Source organism: Acipenser ruthenus, chromosome 31 (genome assembly GCF_902713425.1).
Source record: "Acipenser ruthenus chromosome 31, fAciRut3.2 maternal haplotype, whole genome shotgun sequence".
NCBI lineage: Eukaryota > Metazoa > Chordata > Actinopteri > Acipenseriformes > Acipenseridae > Acipenser > Acipenser ruthenus.
This window is the reverse complement of record NC_081219.1, coordinates 8,900,928-8,922,806: the sequence shown is the minus strand read 5'-3', so window position 1 is coordinate 8,922,806 and position 21,879 is coordinate 8,900,928. Positions and strand designations below refer to the sequence as shown.

General features: G+C 38.4%; 1 protein-coding gene across 2 annotated transcripts in view; it reads right to left on the bottom strand.

Annotated features, from left to right (window-relative positions):
* Positions 1-1,469: 1,469 nt before the first annotated feature.
* The window catches only part of LOC117396801 (ribosome-recycling factor, mitochondrial-like), a 41,798-nt gene continuing 21,388 nt past the window's right edge, over positions 1,470-21,879 (bottom strand). Inside the window, exons 4-7 of one of the 2 annotated variants that reach the window (XM_059005186.1) lie at positions 15,502-15,620; positions 5,318-5,409; positions 2,217-2,400; positions 1,470-1,837 (exon numbers count right to left, since the gene is read on the bottom strand). In XM_059005186.1, the coding sequence (XP_058861169.1) occupies positions 1,760-1,837; positions 2,217-2,400; positions 5,318-5,409; positions 15,502-15,620 (473 nt within the window). In that variant the 3' untranslated portion in view covers positions 1,470-1,759. The remainder of the gene's footprint in view (positions 1,838-2,216; positions 2,401-5,317; positions 5,410-15,501; positions 15,621-21,879) is intronic. The other variant, XM_034909088.2, reaches the window with a different exon arrangement.

Below are 21,879 nucleotides of genomic sequence, written 5' to 3'. Positions count from 1 at the left end.
AAAAAGGTCACAGTTAACTGGCAAACAAGTGAAGCACCTGCATAAGTCAAAGCTTCTCCCAAGCTCTCTTCTTGTAGCTCGCATGGCTATCATACAATTAATTAAAATGTTTACAGAATCTATTTGCTGTTGTTTATTTTCACCAGCAAAACCATTAACACTTGGTACGGTTTCCCTTGTAGTGTTTTCACAGTAGTAAACAGGCATACATACTGTAATCTATTTGATAAATGTCAACTAAAATAAAGTAATCAGCTGAAAGCAATTTGCATGTCTTTGGTCCTGCCAGAGGCTTATGATTTTCCTTCATTCATCTATCATGAAATGCTGTTGTTAGCCAAGATACACAATGCTCTGAAATTGCTGACATATGGAGACATAAGTACCAAAAAAAAAACAAAAAAAAACCCTGCCATTTCTCCTTGTCTGCACATGAAATAAACTTTTGTTTAGTTAAAGACCAGAGTATTTATGGCTTTAAGAACAATGCTTTTGAGAGTAGTTCCTACATAATGTGTGATATCCTTAAGTATATTGAAGAGGATTTCTGGAAACATTTAGAATATGAATTCATGCAGTATTGTAATCTTAAACAAGTGTACCTGTGTGACGTGGATTTTCAAAAACCTCAATTATATGTCATGAATTTTAGAAATGAAGGGCAAACAGTAAAAACTGTTTGCAATAAAATGGGACTTCAAAATGAACTAAAACACGTGGCTGAAGGAATCGGTAAATAGTTCAGATATAATCTGATCACTTGTTACAGTATTTGATCTACTCTGAGTGCTTCTGTTGCTCTAATATCGAGTGGTTATCTTTCACAGCATCTGATTGGACCTGCTTTAAACTTGCTTGGAGTTTGTCTGGAGAATCCTAAGGGCTGAACAGCCTTCCTCATTCCATTCAAATCATGTGACAATGCAACCTTTCAACTCAGCTAGCCCCACCTACCCTGCAAACACAGTACTGTCCCTCCTTCTTGGTACAGTTTTCCAATAATGATAGAGGGTTTTCAGAAGTGTCTTTTTGATTCGCTGTAAATCTGACTGGTGGAGGACATGATCAACACCTACCATGTCTGCTTGCCGTCTTTTAAGATATCCAGCTACACTCAAGTCAGACTATGTTTCAGATGGTCAGAAACAACAAATGCATGGATTATTACAGCATGAAGCACATTTCCAAGCACTACATTTTAGAAATGCACAAAAAAAGAAATCTAGGCAAGAGGCATTAGGCATTGAGAGAGGGAACAATGTAACCTAGATGATACAACGACTATGGTGATAGGGTAACTGCATACTGTATTATTAAGATAGGATAAACATTTAGCCACATCACAAGCACCAGTAAACCATGTGCCCCCTTACCGGCAATAGCAGTTCACATGTGATGTGGCACATGCAAGCAAAATGTATGGCACTGGTTTTGATTAAAATGAGGTACAACCTCATTAAAAATATATATTTTTAAAAGAAGTTTGGTAGAAAACATGTAGTGGAATTAGCCAACAGGCTCTACAGTTAAATGCCAAGCTTTGTTTATGCATGAGTGAATTACATAAATACACCATAATCACTTCATGGCCCTTGCTCAAACAGCATGTTTCAGGAGACACACAATCATTGACTTGCACAGACTTCTTTTTTTAATTTTTATTTGAGTCCAGCTCACGCGGCTATATTTGTCCATGGACAGGAAATGTAAAGAAGCAGAGAGAATGACACTCCCACCCCCGCTCCTGCTCCTGCTCCTCTCATCCTAGCAGCTCCTTGGTTTTTGTGGTCAGCTGCTTGTCCATGTCGGCAGCAACATCATCCACCATTTGCTGGATCTGTAAAATGCAGTTTGAAGGATATGAATTATAACCTAAAAACGTCAAATTTCCTGTCATCAACTCTGATTATACATTTCTAATAATCATCTCACATCTTAGTTTTGCCCTGATTTTTCATTCTCTCTCTATTTCTATCCCCAGTGGAGGGGCTGTACATTTGTTCATATGTTTGTTCCTTGTATTTTTGTATTTTCATGTAGCTAGAAAACCATTTTGTGATGAAGCTTGCTTTGCACATTCTTTAGCACATGTTATTGTAAGTATTATCATATCAGGATACATGGTGGCTCCCTGTCCTTTTTGTATGTACGTATATACAGTGTGCACTCTGGAATTACTTTGCTAGCTACAACCAATGCAGAAAGCTACAGCTCACCATGAACCATGCACCGTCCTTTACCTGCTTCTCTATTAGCTTAATGGTGTCTTCAGAAACTGTGTCCTTCGATCTCTTGGCCTGGTTCACAGCGTTTGTTCGCACTTTTCTCAGGGATTCCTTAGCCTTGTTTGTGAACTGTTTGGCAAGCTTGGCAAGGTTTTCCCTGTGTTCTCTTGTAACTCTGTTAAACACATACAGGCACAGCTCATTAAAGACCTTGGCACCAGAAAACAGCTCCAAGCATTTGCGATGTAATATTTGACTCTTATTACTTCCCAGAAATGTGCCCTGTAGTTGCTTTTTTAATGTAATAATATGCATTGTAGATCCTCTGGCCTTGCTCGTATAAAAAGGACACCAAGGTCATAGCCTGAAGCCATATTCCCTTGTATTGTGATCTTTCTGATCTCAGAAGCCAAGCAGGGCTAGACCTCACTGGAACTCAGACTTCTACTGAATAGCAGGGGCTGTACGATGTGGTGTTGGTTTCTCAATATGAGGGCCGTACGAGATGCTGTCCTTCAGCTAAAATGTCAAACTAATGTCCATTCTGGGACATAAAGGATGACATTCACAAAATCATTAGTAATTAGGAAAAAATGTTAAGAGAAGCGGGGGGAAAAACCCTCATGTTACAAAACTAGAAGAAAAATACCAAATAGTCCTAATTCCTGGGTTGATTTTTGTAGATTTTCTGGGTGTTTTACTTCTTTAAAAAACTGGTGCTAATGACACTTTGGTAAACGGCTTTGTGAATTCTCCCAGCATCTCCCACGGCACACCCATAATAGGAGATCAAACAAGTATTACAAATGATGAGAATATAGATTATATAAACAGTCCCCTTAAACATTGGTCAACGAAGGTAAAATTGGTGTGCAGCCTGCAAGACCATTAAAGGAACTAACAAAACAAATCTTACCTAATGTGAACTACCATCACTTTATAGGGTTTCATTTTTTGTAGCAATTCAGGAACAAAAAGTTGCCCCTTTTTAAGTGTATAAAGCCTGGATTTTATTTTTTGCATAAAAACAATAGATGCATACAGTACTTTATTGTGTGCGTCTCTTCATATAACAAAATGAGAGACCAACAAATTGATGGTAACTCACATTGGTTAAATTGGAGTCATCTCCCTGGCTCCAGCTCAGATCAACCAAGGCTCATCTTTTGGCTATGTGGCTAGATCTCACTGCTTAGAGATAACAGATAACTGTTCGAATTATGTGCTCAAACTAAACTCTGACTTATAAAAACACACATGTTTACTCTGACTAATGGTGTGCAAGCCTGATGGCCTTGATGAAGTCTGGGCAGGATGGGTTTGTTTTCTGGAGTTTTATTTATTTATTTGATTGATTTTATTGCACAGTGTTTTGATAGGTTCCATTATTTATTATTTGGTATGGTTTTATTGTGAGGTGCCTTGGAATCCTTTCTAATGAAATGTCCTTTATACAGTAAGTGTATTTTTTTTCTATTATGATTATTACTATTTAGCTCGATGTCATTTCAGTCCTTGCTGTAAATAGCACTGCTATACCCCTTCGCAGCAAGACAGATACTAGCGCCTGAATGTAAAACAAAAAAATCAACAATTAGGATTTCCAGACACATGCAGTACACACCATCTGTTTACGGACAGCATTAACTGAAATTATTCATTCAAGGCTAATCAAACAAGTCACACTCATTGGAAATATTAATTGTTCTCGTGAACAATGATTGCTGGAGATGGGAGTTTATCTTCGTTTGATACAAAACAGCTGCAGTGTTCTTGTTTGAAAACAGAAAAATAAAGTTTTAGCAAATATTCTAAAAATACATCAGCTATATTATCAGACACGAGGAGTCAGAGATGAGAATATAGCAAGCTGAAGTATTTCAGTTATGTTGTATTGTATGTCAAAACTGGATTTCACCGATAAAGCATTCACACCATTACAAGCTAATACAGGCCTACAGTTTGCGATGACAAATGGATGTCCAGCTGTCTGCTGCTTGTGCTGTATAAACGTTTAATTCCAGTTTATTTGGGTTAAAGTTTAACATTATACACGTAGATGCAGACCATGAAAATTGTGTTTTTGCAACTTCAGTCTTATAATTGAGCTTGACAGCAACACACTGTGCAGTTTAGTTTTCACAAAGGCCTTTTATTGATGAATAATTTTCAAATAAAAAAACATGGACACATGTTTGAAATGTCTCACTGTTTTCCTTTTTTGATATCTTTTTAAGGGGTCTAATTCTATACCAACAGATGTATCTGTATAATAATGGAACACAATGCTAAAAAAGTCTAATTATGCACCAGGTTAAGAGTGTAATTAAATAGCTATACATCTTTATAAGCACTAAACCATTTAGAATTAAAATGACAATAAAATATAGGTCTGCTTGATTATAAACAAACAGTTATCAATGCAAGTAAACCTCATAGCTTAAAATAAGGCTTTAAACGTTTCTTGCTAGTCACTCTTCATTTTTCAGAAGATTGTTGGAAGATTACCCAGGCTGCATGAGCAGCAGAGGGACTTCAAAGTTTCAGGTGGATCCACAATGGGGTTGAATGGATACAGTTTTGAAAAGGGATATAGTGCAAGAAAGGTGTGTTCCCTTTCAATGAAAAAATGCAGATCCAATATATACTGGCAATAATAATTACAATTAGTTTTGGGGAACCATCTACTGTAAATTGTGTGGCTAACAATATACATGTTTATCCAGATTCTACTGAAAAAAAATTAAAAAAAAATAATTCCATGTTTACGTGCAAACCATATGTTTATTGCTGGAATTTGTGCAAAGATGCTGCAGCATAAAAATATTCTCAACACAAAGAATTCCGGCTAGAATCATGGAATTCTACACATGCTATTTGGGAATAAAGGTATTAGCAATACTACATTTATTCGGAATACAGAGTTTGCATGACTGAAATATCCAAGTCCTATTATACTCCTTGCACTAAAAACAAAAACAAAAACACACATACAATTAATTAAATAAAGAGGTGAAAAAAAACATGTCTCCTACCTAACTTTCAAGACAAACTGTTGCTTGGCTTCAAAGTGGCGACATGTAATTACTCACTTAGGAATTGGCACCCTGACCAGAGTTCCATCCACCTCGGGGTTCAGGTTCATTCCACTCTCCCTGATGGCCTTAGAGGCGGCTGCTGTAGCCTACAAGCCAGATCAAAAGGTACAGGGCATTAGTAAAATAATTACTACCATCTGCTACAAGAGGGGTCCTTGGCTGCCTAACCGAGGTTGCCAGAACATGGAAACATTTACTTCTGTTTTCAAGAATATCAGGAAGCTATATTGGGCTAGACTGCCTTTGATCCCGCTGTGAATTAGTGAATTGTGTCCTCCCCACTCATGATGTTGTGGTGCTGCAGCGGAACGGAAAGGAAAGAACCAGTTCAGAGTTTTTTTTTTTTTTGTCAGAATAGTTGGAGGGGCAATGTTGTTCTTATACAGCAGTTGCTAAAGTTATACTAAAGATTGGTAAGAGAAGGGATTTCTATATAAAATAAAGTGTTTGGGGAAAAGACAAAAATAGTCAGTCAACAAATTATATAAAACCTTTGTCATATAAAAGTAAGGTGTAGTAGAGAATGTTTTTACATAACAATTAAAAAGGCACATTGTAGTAAACATATTTGAAAGAAATGGACAAACAAACAGCAAACGCCTTTGGATTTTGGTACCAATGGTATTTGGTATTTGAATACAGAAATACGATGTAAAACCTTATCAGATGAGAATACAATTACTAAAAACAAAGAAACAGACATGTCCAAATGGACAGATGTTACTTCAGTTAGGATAAATTGACTTTCAATGTTCAGTTTTGAATTGTTGGAAACTGTGTACTGTAGCTCAGTTTTCAGGGCAATTATAGTAACTTACAAGTGGGCAAACAAAAGAAATCACAAAAACAGGTGGACACAAACAAATCTATGAATCAAGAGTTCTCTTAATTCCATTCAGAGTGCTTGAGGGATTGTCCTGATGTATTGCTTGCTACCTGGAACCAATGGTAAAAGAGCATGTCCTGCTCAATAGTGCCCCTGTGTCCATGCAGAGAGAGTGCTGTGCCCTTTTCCCCTTTCCCACCATTCATTAGCAACCGCCTGCAGGGTATTTACTTTTACTCACTGTAGCAACCCTGACAATATGGCTGCTGTACAGCTAGGGCCAAAAGTTTTGCATCACCTATTATTATTATTATTATTTCTTACAAAATAGCACATTATTTTTACATACAATTACCCATTTATTACAGTTGGGTTTTTACTGGAGCAATCTAGGTAAAGTACCTTGCTCAAGAGTACAGCAGCAGTGTCCCCCACCTGGGAATGAACCCACGACCCTCCGGTCAAGAGTCCAGAGCCCTGAGCCCTAACCACTACTCCACACTGCTGCCCTATAGGATTGAGGCAATAGATACAAAGATTCTTCGAAATGACAAATTAATCTGTCATGGAAAAACAGAACTTAAAACCCCCCCCCCAAAAAAAACAGTAAACGGACCAAATCTGTGACATGTTTGTGTGTGTGTTTGTGTGTGTGCTGTATCTCTCTTCCACCCACCTAGTAGGTTAAAGTGATGTGGAATGCTGTTATCATGAATAACAACAGACTAATTGTTCAGGAAAACATTTAATTCCCATCTTAAATGGAGGAGAGATTTTTGTTCACAATGTGGACACAAGCCTATTCTGTCGGCAAACAGTGAATAACACAAGACATTTTAAATTCCACTTAAATGGATACAGTAAATGGTAAATTGCTGGAAGTACATATTACTATACATACAGTAATACACATTCTTCATGATATGATCTATCATTATCATAAAAAACAGACCCCATGACAGTTCTCTAGATACCTGTATATTTTAAACTATTTAAAGCTGTAAAATGATATTTTATATATATATATATATATATATATATATATATATATATATATATATATATATATACACACATACATACACACACACACAGAGTCCCTGACCAATTCTCTCTTATTACTGAATTACAAATGGTACATTGAAATTTCATTCTGTTTGATGTTTTATTTTAAAACACTGAAACTCAAAATCAATTATTGTAAGGTGACATTGGTTTTATGTTGGGAAATATTTTTAAGAAAAATAAAAAAAATAAAAAACTGAAATATCTTGCTTGCATAAGTATTCAACCCCTGTGCTGTGGAAGCTCCCAGTTTACACCGATGAAAGAAACTGCCCTAACGAGGACACAATTACCTTACCATTGGCCTCCACCTGTGAACCATTAAAGTTGCTGTCACATTTTCTGGATAAAAACCCCACTGTTGAAGGATCATTGGTCAGGCTGTGAATCTGAAGGTAAATGAAGACCAAAGAGCATTCTACAGAAGTTAGAGATAAAGTAATACAAATGCATAGATTAGGGAAAGGGTACAAAATAATATCCAAGTGTTTGGATATCCCAGTGAGCACAGTTGGATCAATAATCAGAAAGTGGAGGCTGCATCACACCACCCAGGCACTGCCAAGAAAAGGCCGTCCCTCAAAACTCAGCGCTCAAACAAGAAGGAGACTTGTGAGAGAAGCCACAGAGAGGCCAACAATCACTTTGAAGGAGCTAGAGTTCAGTGGCTGGGAGTGGAGTAATGGTGCACCAGTCAATCATATCAAGAGCTCTGCATAACACTAGCCTGTATGGGAGGGTGGCAAGAAAGAAGCCGTTACTCAAAAAGTACAATCTGAAAGCACGTCTGGAGTTTGCCAGAAAGCATGAGAGTGACCCAGCTGCAATGTGGGAAAAGGTTTTGTGGTCAGATGAGACCAAGATAGAGCTTTTTGGCCAAAACTCAAAGCGCTATGTGTGGCGCAAACCTAACACTGCCCATGCCTCAAGACACACCATCCCTACAGTGAAGTATGGTGGTGGCAGCATCATGCTGTGGGGATGCTTCTCATCAGCAGGGACTGGGCATCTTGTTAAAATTGAAGGAAGAATGGATGGAGCAAAATACAGGGAAATATTGCAAGAGAACCTGCTTCAATCCACTAAAAAACTGAAACTTGGGAGGAAATTCACCTTTCAGCAGGACAATGATCCCAAGCACAAGGCCAAAGCAACATTGGAGTGGCTCAAGAACAAAAAGGTGAATGTCCTACAGTGGCCCAGTCAAAGTCCTGATCTTAATCCCATTGAGAATCTGTGGCACTATTTGAAAATTGTGGTCCACAAGCGTCGTCCAACCAACCTGAACAACCTGGAGCAAATCTGCCTAGAAGAATGGGCCAAAATCACTCCGACACTGTGTGCAAAGCTGGTACATACTTACCCCAAAAGACTTAAAGCTGTTATTGCAGCGAAAGGTGGCTCTACCAAATATTAATGTGTGGGGGTTGAATACTTATGCAAGCAAGATATTTCAGTTTTTTATTTTTCTTAAATATTTCCCAACATAAAACCAATGTCACCTTACAAATAATTGATTTTGAGTTTCAGTGTTTTAAAATAAAATATCAAACAGAACGAAATTTCAATGTACCATTTGTAATTCAGTAATATGAGAGAATTGGTCAGGGGTCTGAATACTTTTGCAAGGCACAGTATATATATATATATATAGACAGACACGCACACACACTATAATAGCTTGGCATCTCAGCCCATTGAATTGAATGGAGAAGGAAGAGCTGGATTCGAACCACTGTTCAAAAATGAAGGTCTTACTATTATTTTATTATTATTTGTTTATTTAGCAGACGCCTTTATCCAAGGCAACTTACAGAGACTAGGGTGTGTGAACTATGCATCAACTACGTCTCACCCGAAAGACGGAGCACAAAGAGGTTAAGTGACTTGCTCAGGTGGGATTTGAACCGGGGACTTCCTGGTTACAAGCCCTTTTCTTTAACCACTGGACCACACAGCCTATTCAACTAAAGAGCAAGCTCTGCAGTGGAGAGGCAAGTACGTGTCCTATGCTGATGTCAGCCACTAGGAGGGGACCCTTTACAGTACGTACAGGTCTTTAACATACTGAAATATACCAGCGATATAAAATACATACACTAAACAGTATAGTATATCTCTTGAGCTGTGTGAGGAATTGCTGCTGTGAGGCAAAACTAAGTTGACATTCTAAAAATTGAGGAGAAAAAAAAACAAAAAAAAACAGGGGGTAAAATTAATTGGGCACTAAATAAAAAAACAAACAAAACAAAAAACAAATTTCAAATCAGTTATATCTAGACAACATCTACTTCCAGAGAGTAGTTACTGTACATTGCTTTGAGTTAGAAATTAAACTGCAAATGCAATGCAGATCCTTTTCTGCCGAGTGCACTAAAATCATGTAGTCACATCGACTGATGATCTCGCGCGCTTTTTCGAAGCACACAATTCTGTTCAATTTTATTTCATAGGATGTTCATAGGATTCCTGGGTAACCTATGACTACATGTTTCCACGACTCGCCCTTTTGAGCACATCACTTCATCAGAAACCGTGCTTAACCTCCTTGAAGCTTTCTTGCACTCTGTCACTAAAAAGCCATGTCCCTAAAACCAAGTGCAGCTGCAGGAGGTTATGAAAGTCCTCTGCTTACCCCTCCATAAATAAAAACAAGCAATTTCCTTTGTATTTTCACCCAATGGTTATATTATCAATCACCTTAATAGCTAACATTTAAAGTATAACATTAAAAGGGGAACAAAGTTAGATATGGATGAATGACTTGCTGTTCAATTAAAAAACTGATTTTGTTTTGGTGTAATATGCAAATGTGATACTATAATATGCAAATACTGACTTCCGTTTTGTAAATCCTGATGAACTCTGATTTGACTTGTTTGCTTCTTAACCTGGATGTTTCCTAACTAAAATGTACAAATATTTTGGTACACAAATCCTGAGTGCGGACACTCTTTGTTGAAGGTGTAACATGCAAATAAAATAAATATTTTTCTATTGTCCCTGAAGCTCAATGAGGTGAGCTATCCCCAGCTGACCTGATACCAAGCCCAAGATTGAGCAAAGGCCAATGTGGGCCCCTAGCCAGGATTCTAACAACGCCTGCATGACTCACGCTGCACATGGCAGTGCAGTGCATTCACTCAGGGTGAGCCACTGGGGACCACTGACACAACATCTTTGATGCCCAGCTCAGGAAAGTCTGCTAAATCTGTTTCTTTCACTGCTTGAGGCTGTTTTTGCTTCTGCTACAGGAACGCCAAACCACAGAAAGCACTAGCTCTTTCTGTTTAGAAATAATGAGCCAGGCAATGTGCTGGAAGGCTTACATCGGACGGCCACCAGGGAGACGAGGCGAGTGCTTAATACAGTTTCAAAATGTTGGGAAAAAAAAAAAAAAAGGCGTTTTCCCTAAAATCCACTTTGAAAAACATTTTGAACAATGTGACTCGCCATACAACGTTTTAAAAACCACAAACCAAGCTGGGCAGCTTCAATCTAATGCAAATATTTTCTCCTAGAAGTGCTAACACCAGATACTTAACACTCCAAACACGATCATATTCCAGACAAATTAGACCATTACTTTATAAGTGCAGACTGAGGCTCTGGAGGCAGACTGCACATGATTTCAAAATGATTTCAAACTGCCACTGAAACAGCGCCGTCTACTGGCAGATACTGGAATTACATTTTTATTTCCGGCATATTGCCCCACCTCAATTATAACGATTTAACATGGGAGACAGTGCTGTTGGACAGGTAAAATCCCTTTTTAAAAAGATGGCAGCTCCGATTCTGACCACCTACACTACGTGGTGTCTGTATTACTTTGGGTTGACGGATCAAGTTTAATATGCATCAGGCAATTAACTACATTTTCAAGTCATATGCCAAATTCAATTTAACCAGGGGCCATGCTGTAATTTGATATTTGCTGCGTGGGCCACAAAAACATGATGGGGTCTACGGGCAGTGGCGGATCCTGCCTGGCAGTTTATATATTGTTACATCCAGACATAAACTAAACAGACTCACATGCATGGTTAGATGCAGAGCAGCAAACCATTTCCTAATCAAGTAATAATCAACTATAAATCGAAGCAGTGAGAACACTATTATTCAAAAGCAAGATACAAATAAAATGCGTAGACTCTTCAAACACTACTGAAAAAAAGCATGTGCATATTGCTATACACAGTATAACATATTTGCATTGAGAAAACTTATGACTTAATTATATTATTAAAAAGCAAGACAACTGCTTTTTTCATTAGATTCTAACATTTCTCATCAGAAATACAAGATGGTGGGGGCTCCAGAGTGACGCATCCGGCAAAGGCACACCGCGAGGAGTGTAGGATGCTCCCGACAGCGTGGAGATCGCCGGTTCGAGTCCAGGCTATTCCACTGCCAACTGTGGACGGGAGTTCCGAGGGGGCGGCACACAATTGGCCGAGCGCTGCCTGGGTGGGGAGGGCTTAGGTCAGCCAGGGTGTCCTCAGCTCACTGTGCACCAGCGACCCCTGTAGATTGGCCCAGCGCCTGCGGGCCTGCCTGTAAACTGCCCAGAGCTGCGTGGTCCTCTGACGCTCTGAGGTGGCTGCATGGCGGGCCTGCACAGTGAAAAGAAGCGGACGGCTGATGTCTAGGTTAGCCTCCAAATAAAGGGTACCACGGCGATTAAATCGATCAATTGAGGCCAGCAAAATAAAATCCATGGTGATCAATAATTGATTAATTGTTGCATCTCTGGTTAGATGTTTGGTTTTAAAGGCTTTATTTGAATGAAATACATCAGATGACCCAATGTTTTTAAAACTTTTGATATCAACTGTTACATAGGTTGGTCAGTTGAAAAGAGGCGATTTCAGCGGGAACTGAAATCCTTCATTAGTCCTCCTGATGTGTAATGGATTTGAATGTTTGATACCGTTTATTTGATTAACTATGATATACAACCACTAGCTATGATCTTTAATAACTGGATTATTTCAGGAAAGGTGAAAAGTGGAATCTTTAGATATCTAGCATTGCCAGAAAAATCTTAACTTAATACTCTTCTGCTCACAGGAAGCTACTTCCCAGTGTTTTGGCACCGCCTTTTTACGAGTTTCTAGATACTGCATAACGTACCCGTATATACATTTTTTTATTGGGCTCAGATTATGCTTCTACTGAAAGTTATTGCTACTTGTGCATAGCCCTGCATGACAGTATTTACTGAAACCCCACAATCAAATAAAAATGAATAGAAACTATTCTTATTCTTCACGTTTGTGTAAATTGGAAGGGTGTATCTTTTAATTCGATTTGGAAGATCTTGATATTTTCTCTCAATTTTGATCTTGCACACATTAGTAAAGAAGATGCTGATGCGAGACTGCCGGTGGGCTTTTTGATATACTTTTTCAACCCCCCAGGTTTACAGGAACTCTGCAGAGCACTGTGACCTCGGCTGGGTAAATGAGCTGCCCTTCCAGAGGCAGGCCGGGAGCACGAGGGCGAATGTTGCAAGGCTGTGTCTCAATCTGAATCATTCTAAAGGATCCCTACTGAGAGATACTGCATACCAAACATAATGCCTCAGTGAAAACCCAGCATGACTAAGAACACAAAAAATAGTGTCCGATTGTGTTTTTCACATTCCCATTACTGAAGCTGCTGACAATGTGCTCGCTACATACAGTGAATATCTGGGGTCTACAGTGTGGGTAAAACTTTCCCTAAGAAACTATCAAAAACACATGGGATACTCAAGCGCTTCGATTTATGGCTTCATCAGTTAGGAAACACTGTGGCAGAGATGCATGCATCCCTTACTGTACTTTCAAGTCCAAGTCCTCAGAACTCATTAACAAATGTGTTTTACTTTAATGCGGTTTACATTGTACAGGTACTTTAATGTATCAGTGTCAGAGGGTGGACTTTGGGCAACCATGCACTCCCCAAGCAGGTGTCTTAACTACTGCACAGACAGGTTTGCACAAGCACTTTTACCCTAGGCTGTGCTTACAGCATCTTTCAAAAAGTACTACTGGTGTTTGGCATTTAATGCAGTATTGGCATTTCATAATTGCACACAGAAACCATTTTGTGATATTTGGCACTTTTTTAAAAGCTCTATAAAAGGACAGCAGCACCATAATTCAAATGTAATCCCTGGGAGAGTGCTTTCAATCTCACTGGCTTGGGTATCTAGAATGACAGTGCACCAAACTTTCAGCTGCACTGGTAATCTACTGTATTTGTAACTGTTGTTTTATTGAAAAATAATAATGGAGTCAAAGTCCAGTAAAAATTGTAGTCTGGACTCGAGACAAGCAATTCTGCATGGAGGACAAACAAAGGTTTTTTCTAGTATTGCACAATGGATGATAGATTGTTATATGGTAAGTAGCAGAGCTCCCAAAGCTTCAGACTCTGCATGTTCTCATATCTTTGTCTCTGTGCTCTGCTTGTCAAGATAGGTGTCAGCAAGGCATGGCAGAGCTTGTGTTGACTCTTGGACGCTTGGATCTCTTCCCATAGTCATGAACTCCTTCTAACTTCATTCACTTCTTAAGGGCTGCATCATAAGCATTTTCTTGCCATTAGTTATAACCTTGTCAAGTCAAAAAAGTTAAGAAGTCACACTTTTCCCAGGGTATCTATTTTCTAAGTAGGATTCAGAATTTCCAAAAAAGTTAATCAATTTTACTGTGAAAATTCTGCATAAAAAAATAAACAATGTCTTAAATAAAATGCAATGTTCACACCGTATGATGTATAGAAGTTTTGTCGATCAGGATCTAACAAACCAATGTGTGCTGTCATAAATGTGTTCTACAAGGTCACATACTCTAGCTATTTATTTGACTAAATACAGAAAGCGTACATTTCAACACAGTGCTAATACACTCACTTATACATTGATAGAAGTGAGTGTATTTACCAAACAAACAAACTTTTTTTTAAATATAAAACCTTTTTAAACCATTTAATCTAAATCAGTAATGGCCCCCGTATGTTAAAACAGAAGACATTATTATAAAAGGCAAGAACGGCTGACAATCTCTCTGAAGTGAGTGTTTGCAGAGAAAACACATTTGTGAATTTGACAATACCAGGTGGAAGTTTGGGTCATTTCCTTCTCTTGAGCGAGAGCCATATTTATATATTTTCTTGGCCTTTGTTTCCAAAGCATTTTGAGAACAAAGACCTGTTCAAATAATCAATCAATCAATTTGGCTGAAACGGCAGAGCAGATTCCAATTTCAAATTAGAAGTTCTTGAAGCACATTTTCTAATACCCAAAGATGGAAACTACAGTAGAAGAATGTTAAAAACAAGGATTTGTTCAGGGACCCTAACATCGGTGCTGCATTTGTAAGAGACTGCATTGGTTGCTTTCATCAAGTGCCTATAGATAATAGCCTTAAAAAGTAAGTAGCGGGGTTAGGAAAAATATAGCGTTACATGTCCCCATGTGTTGCTACAACGGTTTAAAATAACATACCGGTCATTTTTCTTTTCAATGTTAACATCCTGACAACTTTTTACACTTATAACTTTAACACTTATTTCAACATCCCCTCTAAGCTTTAGTATCCATAGTTTTAAACAACACATACATTATAGTTTGGTTAAGCTGTATACAAAACACATGTATCTTTGAGACATGTTTTCAACATTTAGGCAGTATGTAATGTGCCCTTCTCATTCTATCGCTGTGATTATTATGTGTACACTGTTCGGATTATTTTTTATTGACCTCTGTTTTTCTACCCATTTTGAAATGTCCAATCCGACAGCTTGGAATTGGGTTGGAACAATAATCAATTACTGTGGCATCATCAATATATTTGTCTTGATTTTTTTATTGTGCTGAAAACAGAATATAAAAATCGATAAATGGCATGTTTTTGATGGTCATCTAAAAGCTAAAAAAGGATCAGTGCCACTGTTACGAAGCTTTTCTGTTCTCTCTTCCTGTAGACAACCGACTTGTCCATAAAGAGACATTGGAGGGGGTGGGCGGGTGTTAGGTGTCAAGTAATTAAGACAAGCATCGGAAATTACTTTAATTCAGTCCCAAATTAGGAAAAACGTTTCAGGAGGTCCTGTGAAATATCCTTGACCAATCATGCAAGCAGCCATGAGCGTGAGCATGTGTGTGTGGGGTAGTGAAGGCTTGCAGTGGCTGTTATATAATGACATGGTCTTTACATTATAACTTCTGACAATCACCGGTCATTACAACAAAAGTATTTTTTATAACACTCTATTGTTCCTTTCATTAACTTACCTCAGGGAAGCTAGTCATATTAACTAGGATGAGCTGTGGAGACTTCATGGAAATCTGACCGAGCTGGTTTAGTGGGAACTTTCCATCCTTTGTTGTCACAGTAATGTGGTCTAAAGCACCTAGTGAGTAAAAGAAAATACATTTAATAGGAGACTCATGCTGACATAATGCTTGTGATTGGCAAGTCAGAACTCATGACTGAACTGCTCTGGAACACAGCTGGTTTATACAGCAATCAACATTCTATTACAATTAGATTTGACATCAGATGTCATAGATTAGTATTAAATAGAAAATGGGTAATACATGTATTAGTGTCCTGAAATATTATAATTATATAATTGATAAAAGACTTGTTTCCTAAATCGATTTTCGTATGTACTGCATATATTAGTGTCACAAGTCTTTCCATGTGTTAGCCCTTTCAATGTTATTATGATATGGAGGGGACTCAGCTCAGATCCCTTGTGTAATGAGTCTCAAAGTCTCAGCCAAGCCCCTTGGCGAACATTAGCCCATATTACAAAAGCAACTGTTTGGCACAATTCAGCACAATTTGCAGTCTCAGTTTGAGAGGCCCTAGACTGAGATGCTCATTCCATTACAGGGCCAAGAGACAGCCAGTGAATCCCTAGCTATTGTGGTAGACCAAGATTACTCTGCAATGCTGTTTCTGTATCCAGATGGGGAGAGGATGTTCCAGAACTCTACCATCCATCGGGCCCACAGTGTACAAGACTGGTTTACGCTTCCCCAGCCAGCACAACCCCGCCCCAAACACATTCAGGCAACGAGGCAAAGCGGCCTGTGGCTGTCCACAGCCGCATGGATGAATGGTTCCCAATACTGTGGCATCTTGTGGAATCCATGCCACGATGTGCTAATGCTGTCATTCGGACCAAAGACAATCCCACTCTCTCAATCTTTTGTCATTGTAAATTCTGGTTCCAGGGTTTCATTCAACAAAGCAGGATTACCCCCGCATTACCCAGTATCCCTGAACCGAGGTTTTAAAAATTAGGGATAAACCAGATTTTCCCTGTAAAATGCTGTAAACATTTTTTATTTTGTTGTGACTGATCCCTTCGCCAAAGCAAGACTCCAATCCAGTATCATTCAACTTGGTAACACAAGCTGTTTGGTCCATTCTCTGAAAAACTAGTTGCTGTTTGTACAAAAAATGTTTTAAATTAGCATAAAGTATATTAAAAAGCTATGTGTTGTGTAAGAGTATGATAAAATAAAAACAGCTGTCGCCATATTCTGTGTACATGCCCAATTAAATTTACTCCAAAACTGAACCCAAAAACAGTGAAAAAATAATTTTAAAAAAATAACTCCTATTAGAATTCTTTTTTTTTTTTTTTTTTTTTTTTAAAAGAGGAGTATACTAGAAAAAAACAAGCTTAATAAATAGAGTACAATAAATAAGATTGTTTTTTTTGAGATGGGGATTGAGTTTTGCTTGTTTTTCTAAAAACAGTCCAACATATCGCTAGCATTGTTCTGGCGGTATCAGATTGCACCTGACACAATAATTTGAAATTGACTGTCTGTGTTGTTTTGTTTAGACTGCAAGGCCTAAATACTCCGAGAGCAGTCCTGTGGGAGTCTGACACATGCCTCATGGAATCCTTCAGAATGCTAATTTCAAACCAATTGGACTTTTCCTGCCTTACCAAGCCATTACCTGAAGTCTTACTTCTCCATCACATCTGCAAACACTTCCAGGAGACATTTTGACATTTCCCTTGTACAAAAAAACATTTTCAGGAAGTGACTAACGAAAACGCACTCTTCCTGGTCAAGCCCAAGCTGCAGAGGAGCTAGTTCTGAAAGGGTTACTATATGGTGGATATCAAAGACTTCAGAAGCTACAAACTGTGGGGGGGAGCACATTTAAACTGTAGACAAGACCAGAACAGTCTGTGAAAATGTTATGAAGTATAATGATAATAATAAAAGTATGCCATCATTGGCTGATAACACCGTGTAACAATTTTTTTTTTTTTTGGTTCCTGGGTAGTAAGTGTTATTTCCTAATTGCTTATGCCTCAAAAGTATAGAAAATGGCTATTATTCCCCACAAACTTTGCTTTTGTGACCAGGACAGTGATATTTTGAAATGTACCTATTTTCCAGAACATTCCAGATAGATTCAGTGCTGAGTAAACTTGGAGTAACTTCTAGAACTTTCTAGAACTTTCCAGTAATATAAATAGTAGTATAAATACAGGGGCCTTAAGCCCACCAGTTCAGTTTAGTTCCAGCTGCCTAAGTGGATACATATCTGCATTTTTCTGAGATGGCATCAAGGTCATAGGAGACTTCAAAATGGTGGCATTCCTGATGGGTCTCCAAGGAGGTTTTACCAAGTTTCCCTGCTATCTTTGCCTTTGGGACAGCAGGGACACCAAGGCGCACTGCCACAGGCGGGACTGGCCACAGCGGACCGAGTTCTCTGTGGGGAGGAACAACGTCAAATGGGAGCCACTGGTGGACCCCCGGAAGGTGCTGATGCCACCACTGCACATCAAATTGGGCCTTATGAAACAATTTGTCAGAGCTCTAGATAAGGAGTTGGCAGCCTTCAAGTACCTTCAAGACTTCTTCCCTAAGCTGTCTGAGGCAAAGGTCAAAGCCGGTGTCTTCGTCGGACCACAGATAAAGAAGATCCTGGAGTGCAATGAATTCCCCAAGAAGCTCACTAGTAAGGAGAAAGCGGCTTGGAACAGCTTTGTCGCACTGGTTCGGGGCTTCCTAGGCAATCACAAGGCCGAAAACTATGTGGAGCTGGTTGAGACTCTGGTGAAGAACTACGGCACAATGGGCTGTAGGACGTCCCTCAAAGTCCATATCCTTGATGCTCATCTTGATAAATTCAAGGAGAACATGGGAGCGTACTCGGAGGAGCAAGGCGAGCGCTTCCACCAGGATATACTGGACTTTGAACGCCGCTACCAAGGACAGTATAACGAGAACATGATGGGAGACTACATTTGGGGGCTGATTCGTGAAAGTGATTTACAGTATAATCGTAAATCTCGAAAAACTACTCACTTCTAAATCTTTTGTAGTCATTTTTGTATTACTTTAGTATAAATACATGTTAATTTGGATTCATATGTTGTTTTTTTCTGACTTTATGTGAACGAAAAGAGACAAATTCGCCCGTTTTCTCATTGGAAATAGGTAAATTTCAAAATATCACTGTCCTGGTCACAAAAGCAAAGTTTGTGGGGAATAATAGCCATTTTCTATACTTTTGAGGCATAAGCAATTAGGAAATAACACTTACTACCCAGGAACAAAAATTGTGTTACATAGTGTAATAAATGCTCCATAAAACAGCTGGGTAGATCTGATCATTGCATAGGCTTTCATCTACAAGCACACGAAAAGCGGACTGCTCTTTCCATATTCAAATATTACATACAAAATTGTGATTTTTAAGCAAGTTCAAAGTTTTCCTGCCAAAAACATCAATATGTTAAAAACAACTTATTTGCGACTAGAAGCAGTTCAATTATTGTTTAGTATGATTTCTTGCTAGTCCTCATTGAAACTGTGGACCCTTATGCACTGACTGTGTCCATCTGTCTGTTATCGTGACCATGATAATTGCCTTGAATTTCCTGGATCTCTAAAAATGTATCACAGACTCCAAGCTTCCTGTTGAACTTTGGATCGCGTTTGGGTAAAATTCTATTTTATTCACGAAATGGTTTTCGTGGTTTCTTTTAAAAGATTAGAACAGACGTCAATACATCTACCACCCTATATGGGGCCAACATCGCAGATTGCTGTTTTTTGAGGGGCGTGCATGTGAAGCACAAAGCAGTGTGCCTGTCCAGTGTTCGGTTCAGGGTAAATCTCGAGTTTCTTTACTTTTGTTTTCTTTGAGAGATGGGGTGGGGATTTAACATTTCATTATTTGAATACAAATGACCCGATTTTGAATGATAGGCGGGGGATGGCTTTATCATTCTATATATACATTAAACTGTGGGTTCTCTAACCTTTTAGTGCACTCAGCAGAAAAATGCTTCTGAAATGTCCATTCAAAAATAATAAAGCCCTTTCTTCTGTCTAGCACAATTTCCTATACTATATTGCCACTTGCTTTAGTTTAGCTTTTACAGTATGGAGCATAACCATTTAAAAGCTTTTTTGCTGAGGCATTGGAATGCATGTATGTGTAAACTGATAAATAAACTGCATTACATCCAGATTTAGAACTGTTACTGTTTACTTAGAACGGATTTAACATGATGACCCAATGCTTAATTATATTCCTTAACTGTAGCTACCCTTCAATTAACTACCAGGATACATATAAATAACTAAATTTGATCCTGCATTTAATCCTGTAGAGTACTGTAATCTGTCACAAGTGTTATTTAATCTGTAGTATTTTGTATTTAATTATATCCTGATGCAACTATCACTGACACTTATCTGCTCCGTTATTGAATCGTATTTTGTCATATACTTGTACTTGCTAGAACCGAAGTCATTGTATTTTATCTTGCTCTTAATTGTATTAATACTTGTACTGTGATTGTAAGTCGCCCTAGGGCGTCTGCTAAAAAAATAAAAAAAAAAAAAATAAATAATAATAATAATAATAATAATAATAATAATAATTCTAAGCCATACGAGAACATTATTACTGAATTATTGAAAGAAACTAAATGTCATTATTGTAAGCTCTAAAACCTTTGTTCGTCCCCAAAAGAAACACACACTTTTGGGGAAGAACAAAGGTGACAGTGATGCATCACCGAAAGGAAAGCCAGCCCTACATTCAGAAACACGTTCAGCAACACTGCAGAATGACAATGCACTAAAGACATGCAACTTCTCACAGTCCCAGAATGGCTATTTGCTGCTATGTTAATTCATACTGGTGTTTTGTGTATAGTACTTCATAATGAGAAAACTCTAAATGTAAGTGTTAAGAACTCTGTGCAGTCAAGGAGTATTTATTTATATTGTTTCCACAACTTAAACAGTCAGTCAAGTACATAACTAGTACGCACAGTCCCAAACAGGAATTAGTTTAAAAGTTTTACTACATTCTAGATTATATACAGCAATACAACGTGGTGGATTCATTAAGATTTTACTCAAGTGCCCGTTTTTATTTCTACCAAAATAAGCTACATAGGTGTAGCTCCCCATTCTGTAATCAAACGAGTCCATCCATTTTAAAACAAGAGTATGGGGACAATAAATAATTGAAGAAAAAATAAATGGAAATTAAAAGCAGGCAGACTTGGGAAAGAGGCTAGGAGGCACATGGGATTCTGCAGTGACTTCATTCTATTATGGGTCATTCCTATTACGTCAGTGCTCACTGCTGTTAAATGATAGCAACATGCTGTTGTTTCAATGTGTTACTGCAATTGCCACGTGGAGTCTTTCCTTGTCCACTTGATGATGTTCAAGAGTAAACATCCCGTTGGAGCCAGCAGTGTCTGCTCCAGGAGGGGAGCCCCAGGAGACCCCAAACACACTGTAGCGGCTGCAGCTGAGGTGCACTGACATGGAAGTGCTTCAGGAAATTGAGATAAGTATGATCTGCGCCACACGTAACCTCCCTAACGATGGAGGAAAATAATCAGTGCCAAACGGTGCTATTACTTTGTAATTTATTGAGCATGCAACAACCATTGTGAACACACCCTGTACAAGTTAATGAGATTCCAAAAGTGGCACTTGAAAACGCATTGGTAAAACCATGTGATTTTCTTATTGATCACATATTGTTTCGCTGTCTTTTGTCTGCTGAACGGTAGCAGGTAAGTATGCCTATGTATTAATAAAGAGTATGTTTGTTCTTACAGCAATGGTTATTGAATGCAGAGAAGTAAGTGAAATCTCTGTGTCAGACGTCCAAGGTATACAATTGTGTATAGACAACTGTTTCAGTTATAGACTTCATCAGTGTTGTCAGTTCAGAGCCTCTCAAGCAGAGACCAAGTGTGTCACATTGTGTGGTGGTTTTGTGAAGCGGCCTCCATGCTAGGTCATGAGTCCACTGCACAACCTGGACCCTTTTTTAGGACTGAATGGGGGAAAAAAAACTCCACTTTATTTTGTTTTTTATAAAACTTTTCACTAGGACCATTGATACTAAACTCTCTTTTCAAAGTCATCCTGTAGACTTCAGTTGATAACTTGTACATTTTAATTCCTTCTACTTACTTTACAGTGTTTCACTATTTCTAACAGTGTATTAGACCAGCTCACTATTATGATAGGCCTCTGTCAGCACTATAAACTCCCTTTGTTGTAATACTATTTTAGAGTCTCATTGGGGAATTCCTAAGTAATTCCTACGTTAAAAAATAAAGAAAGAAAGAAAGAAAGAAA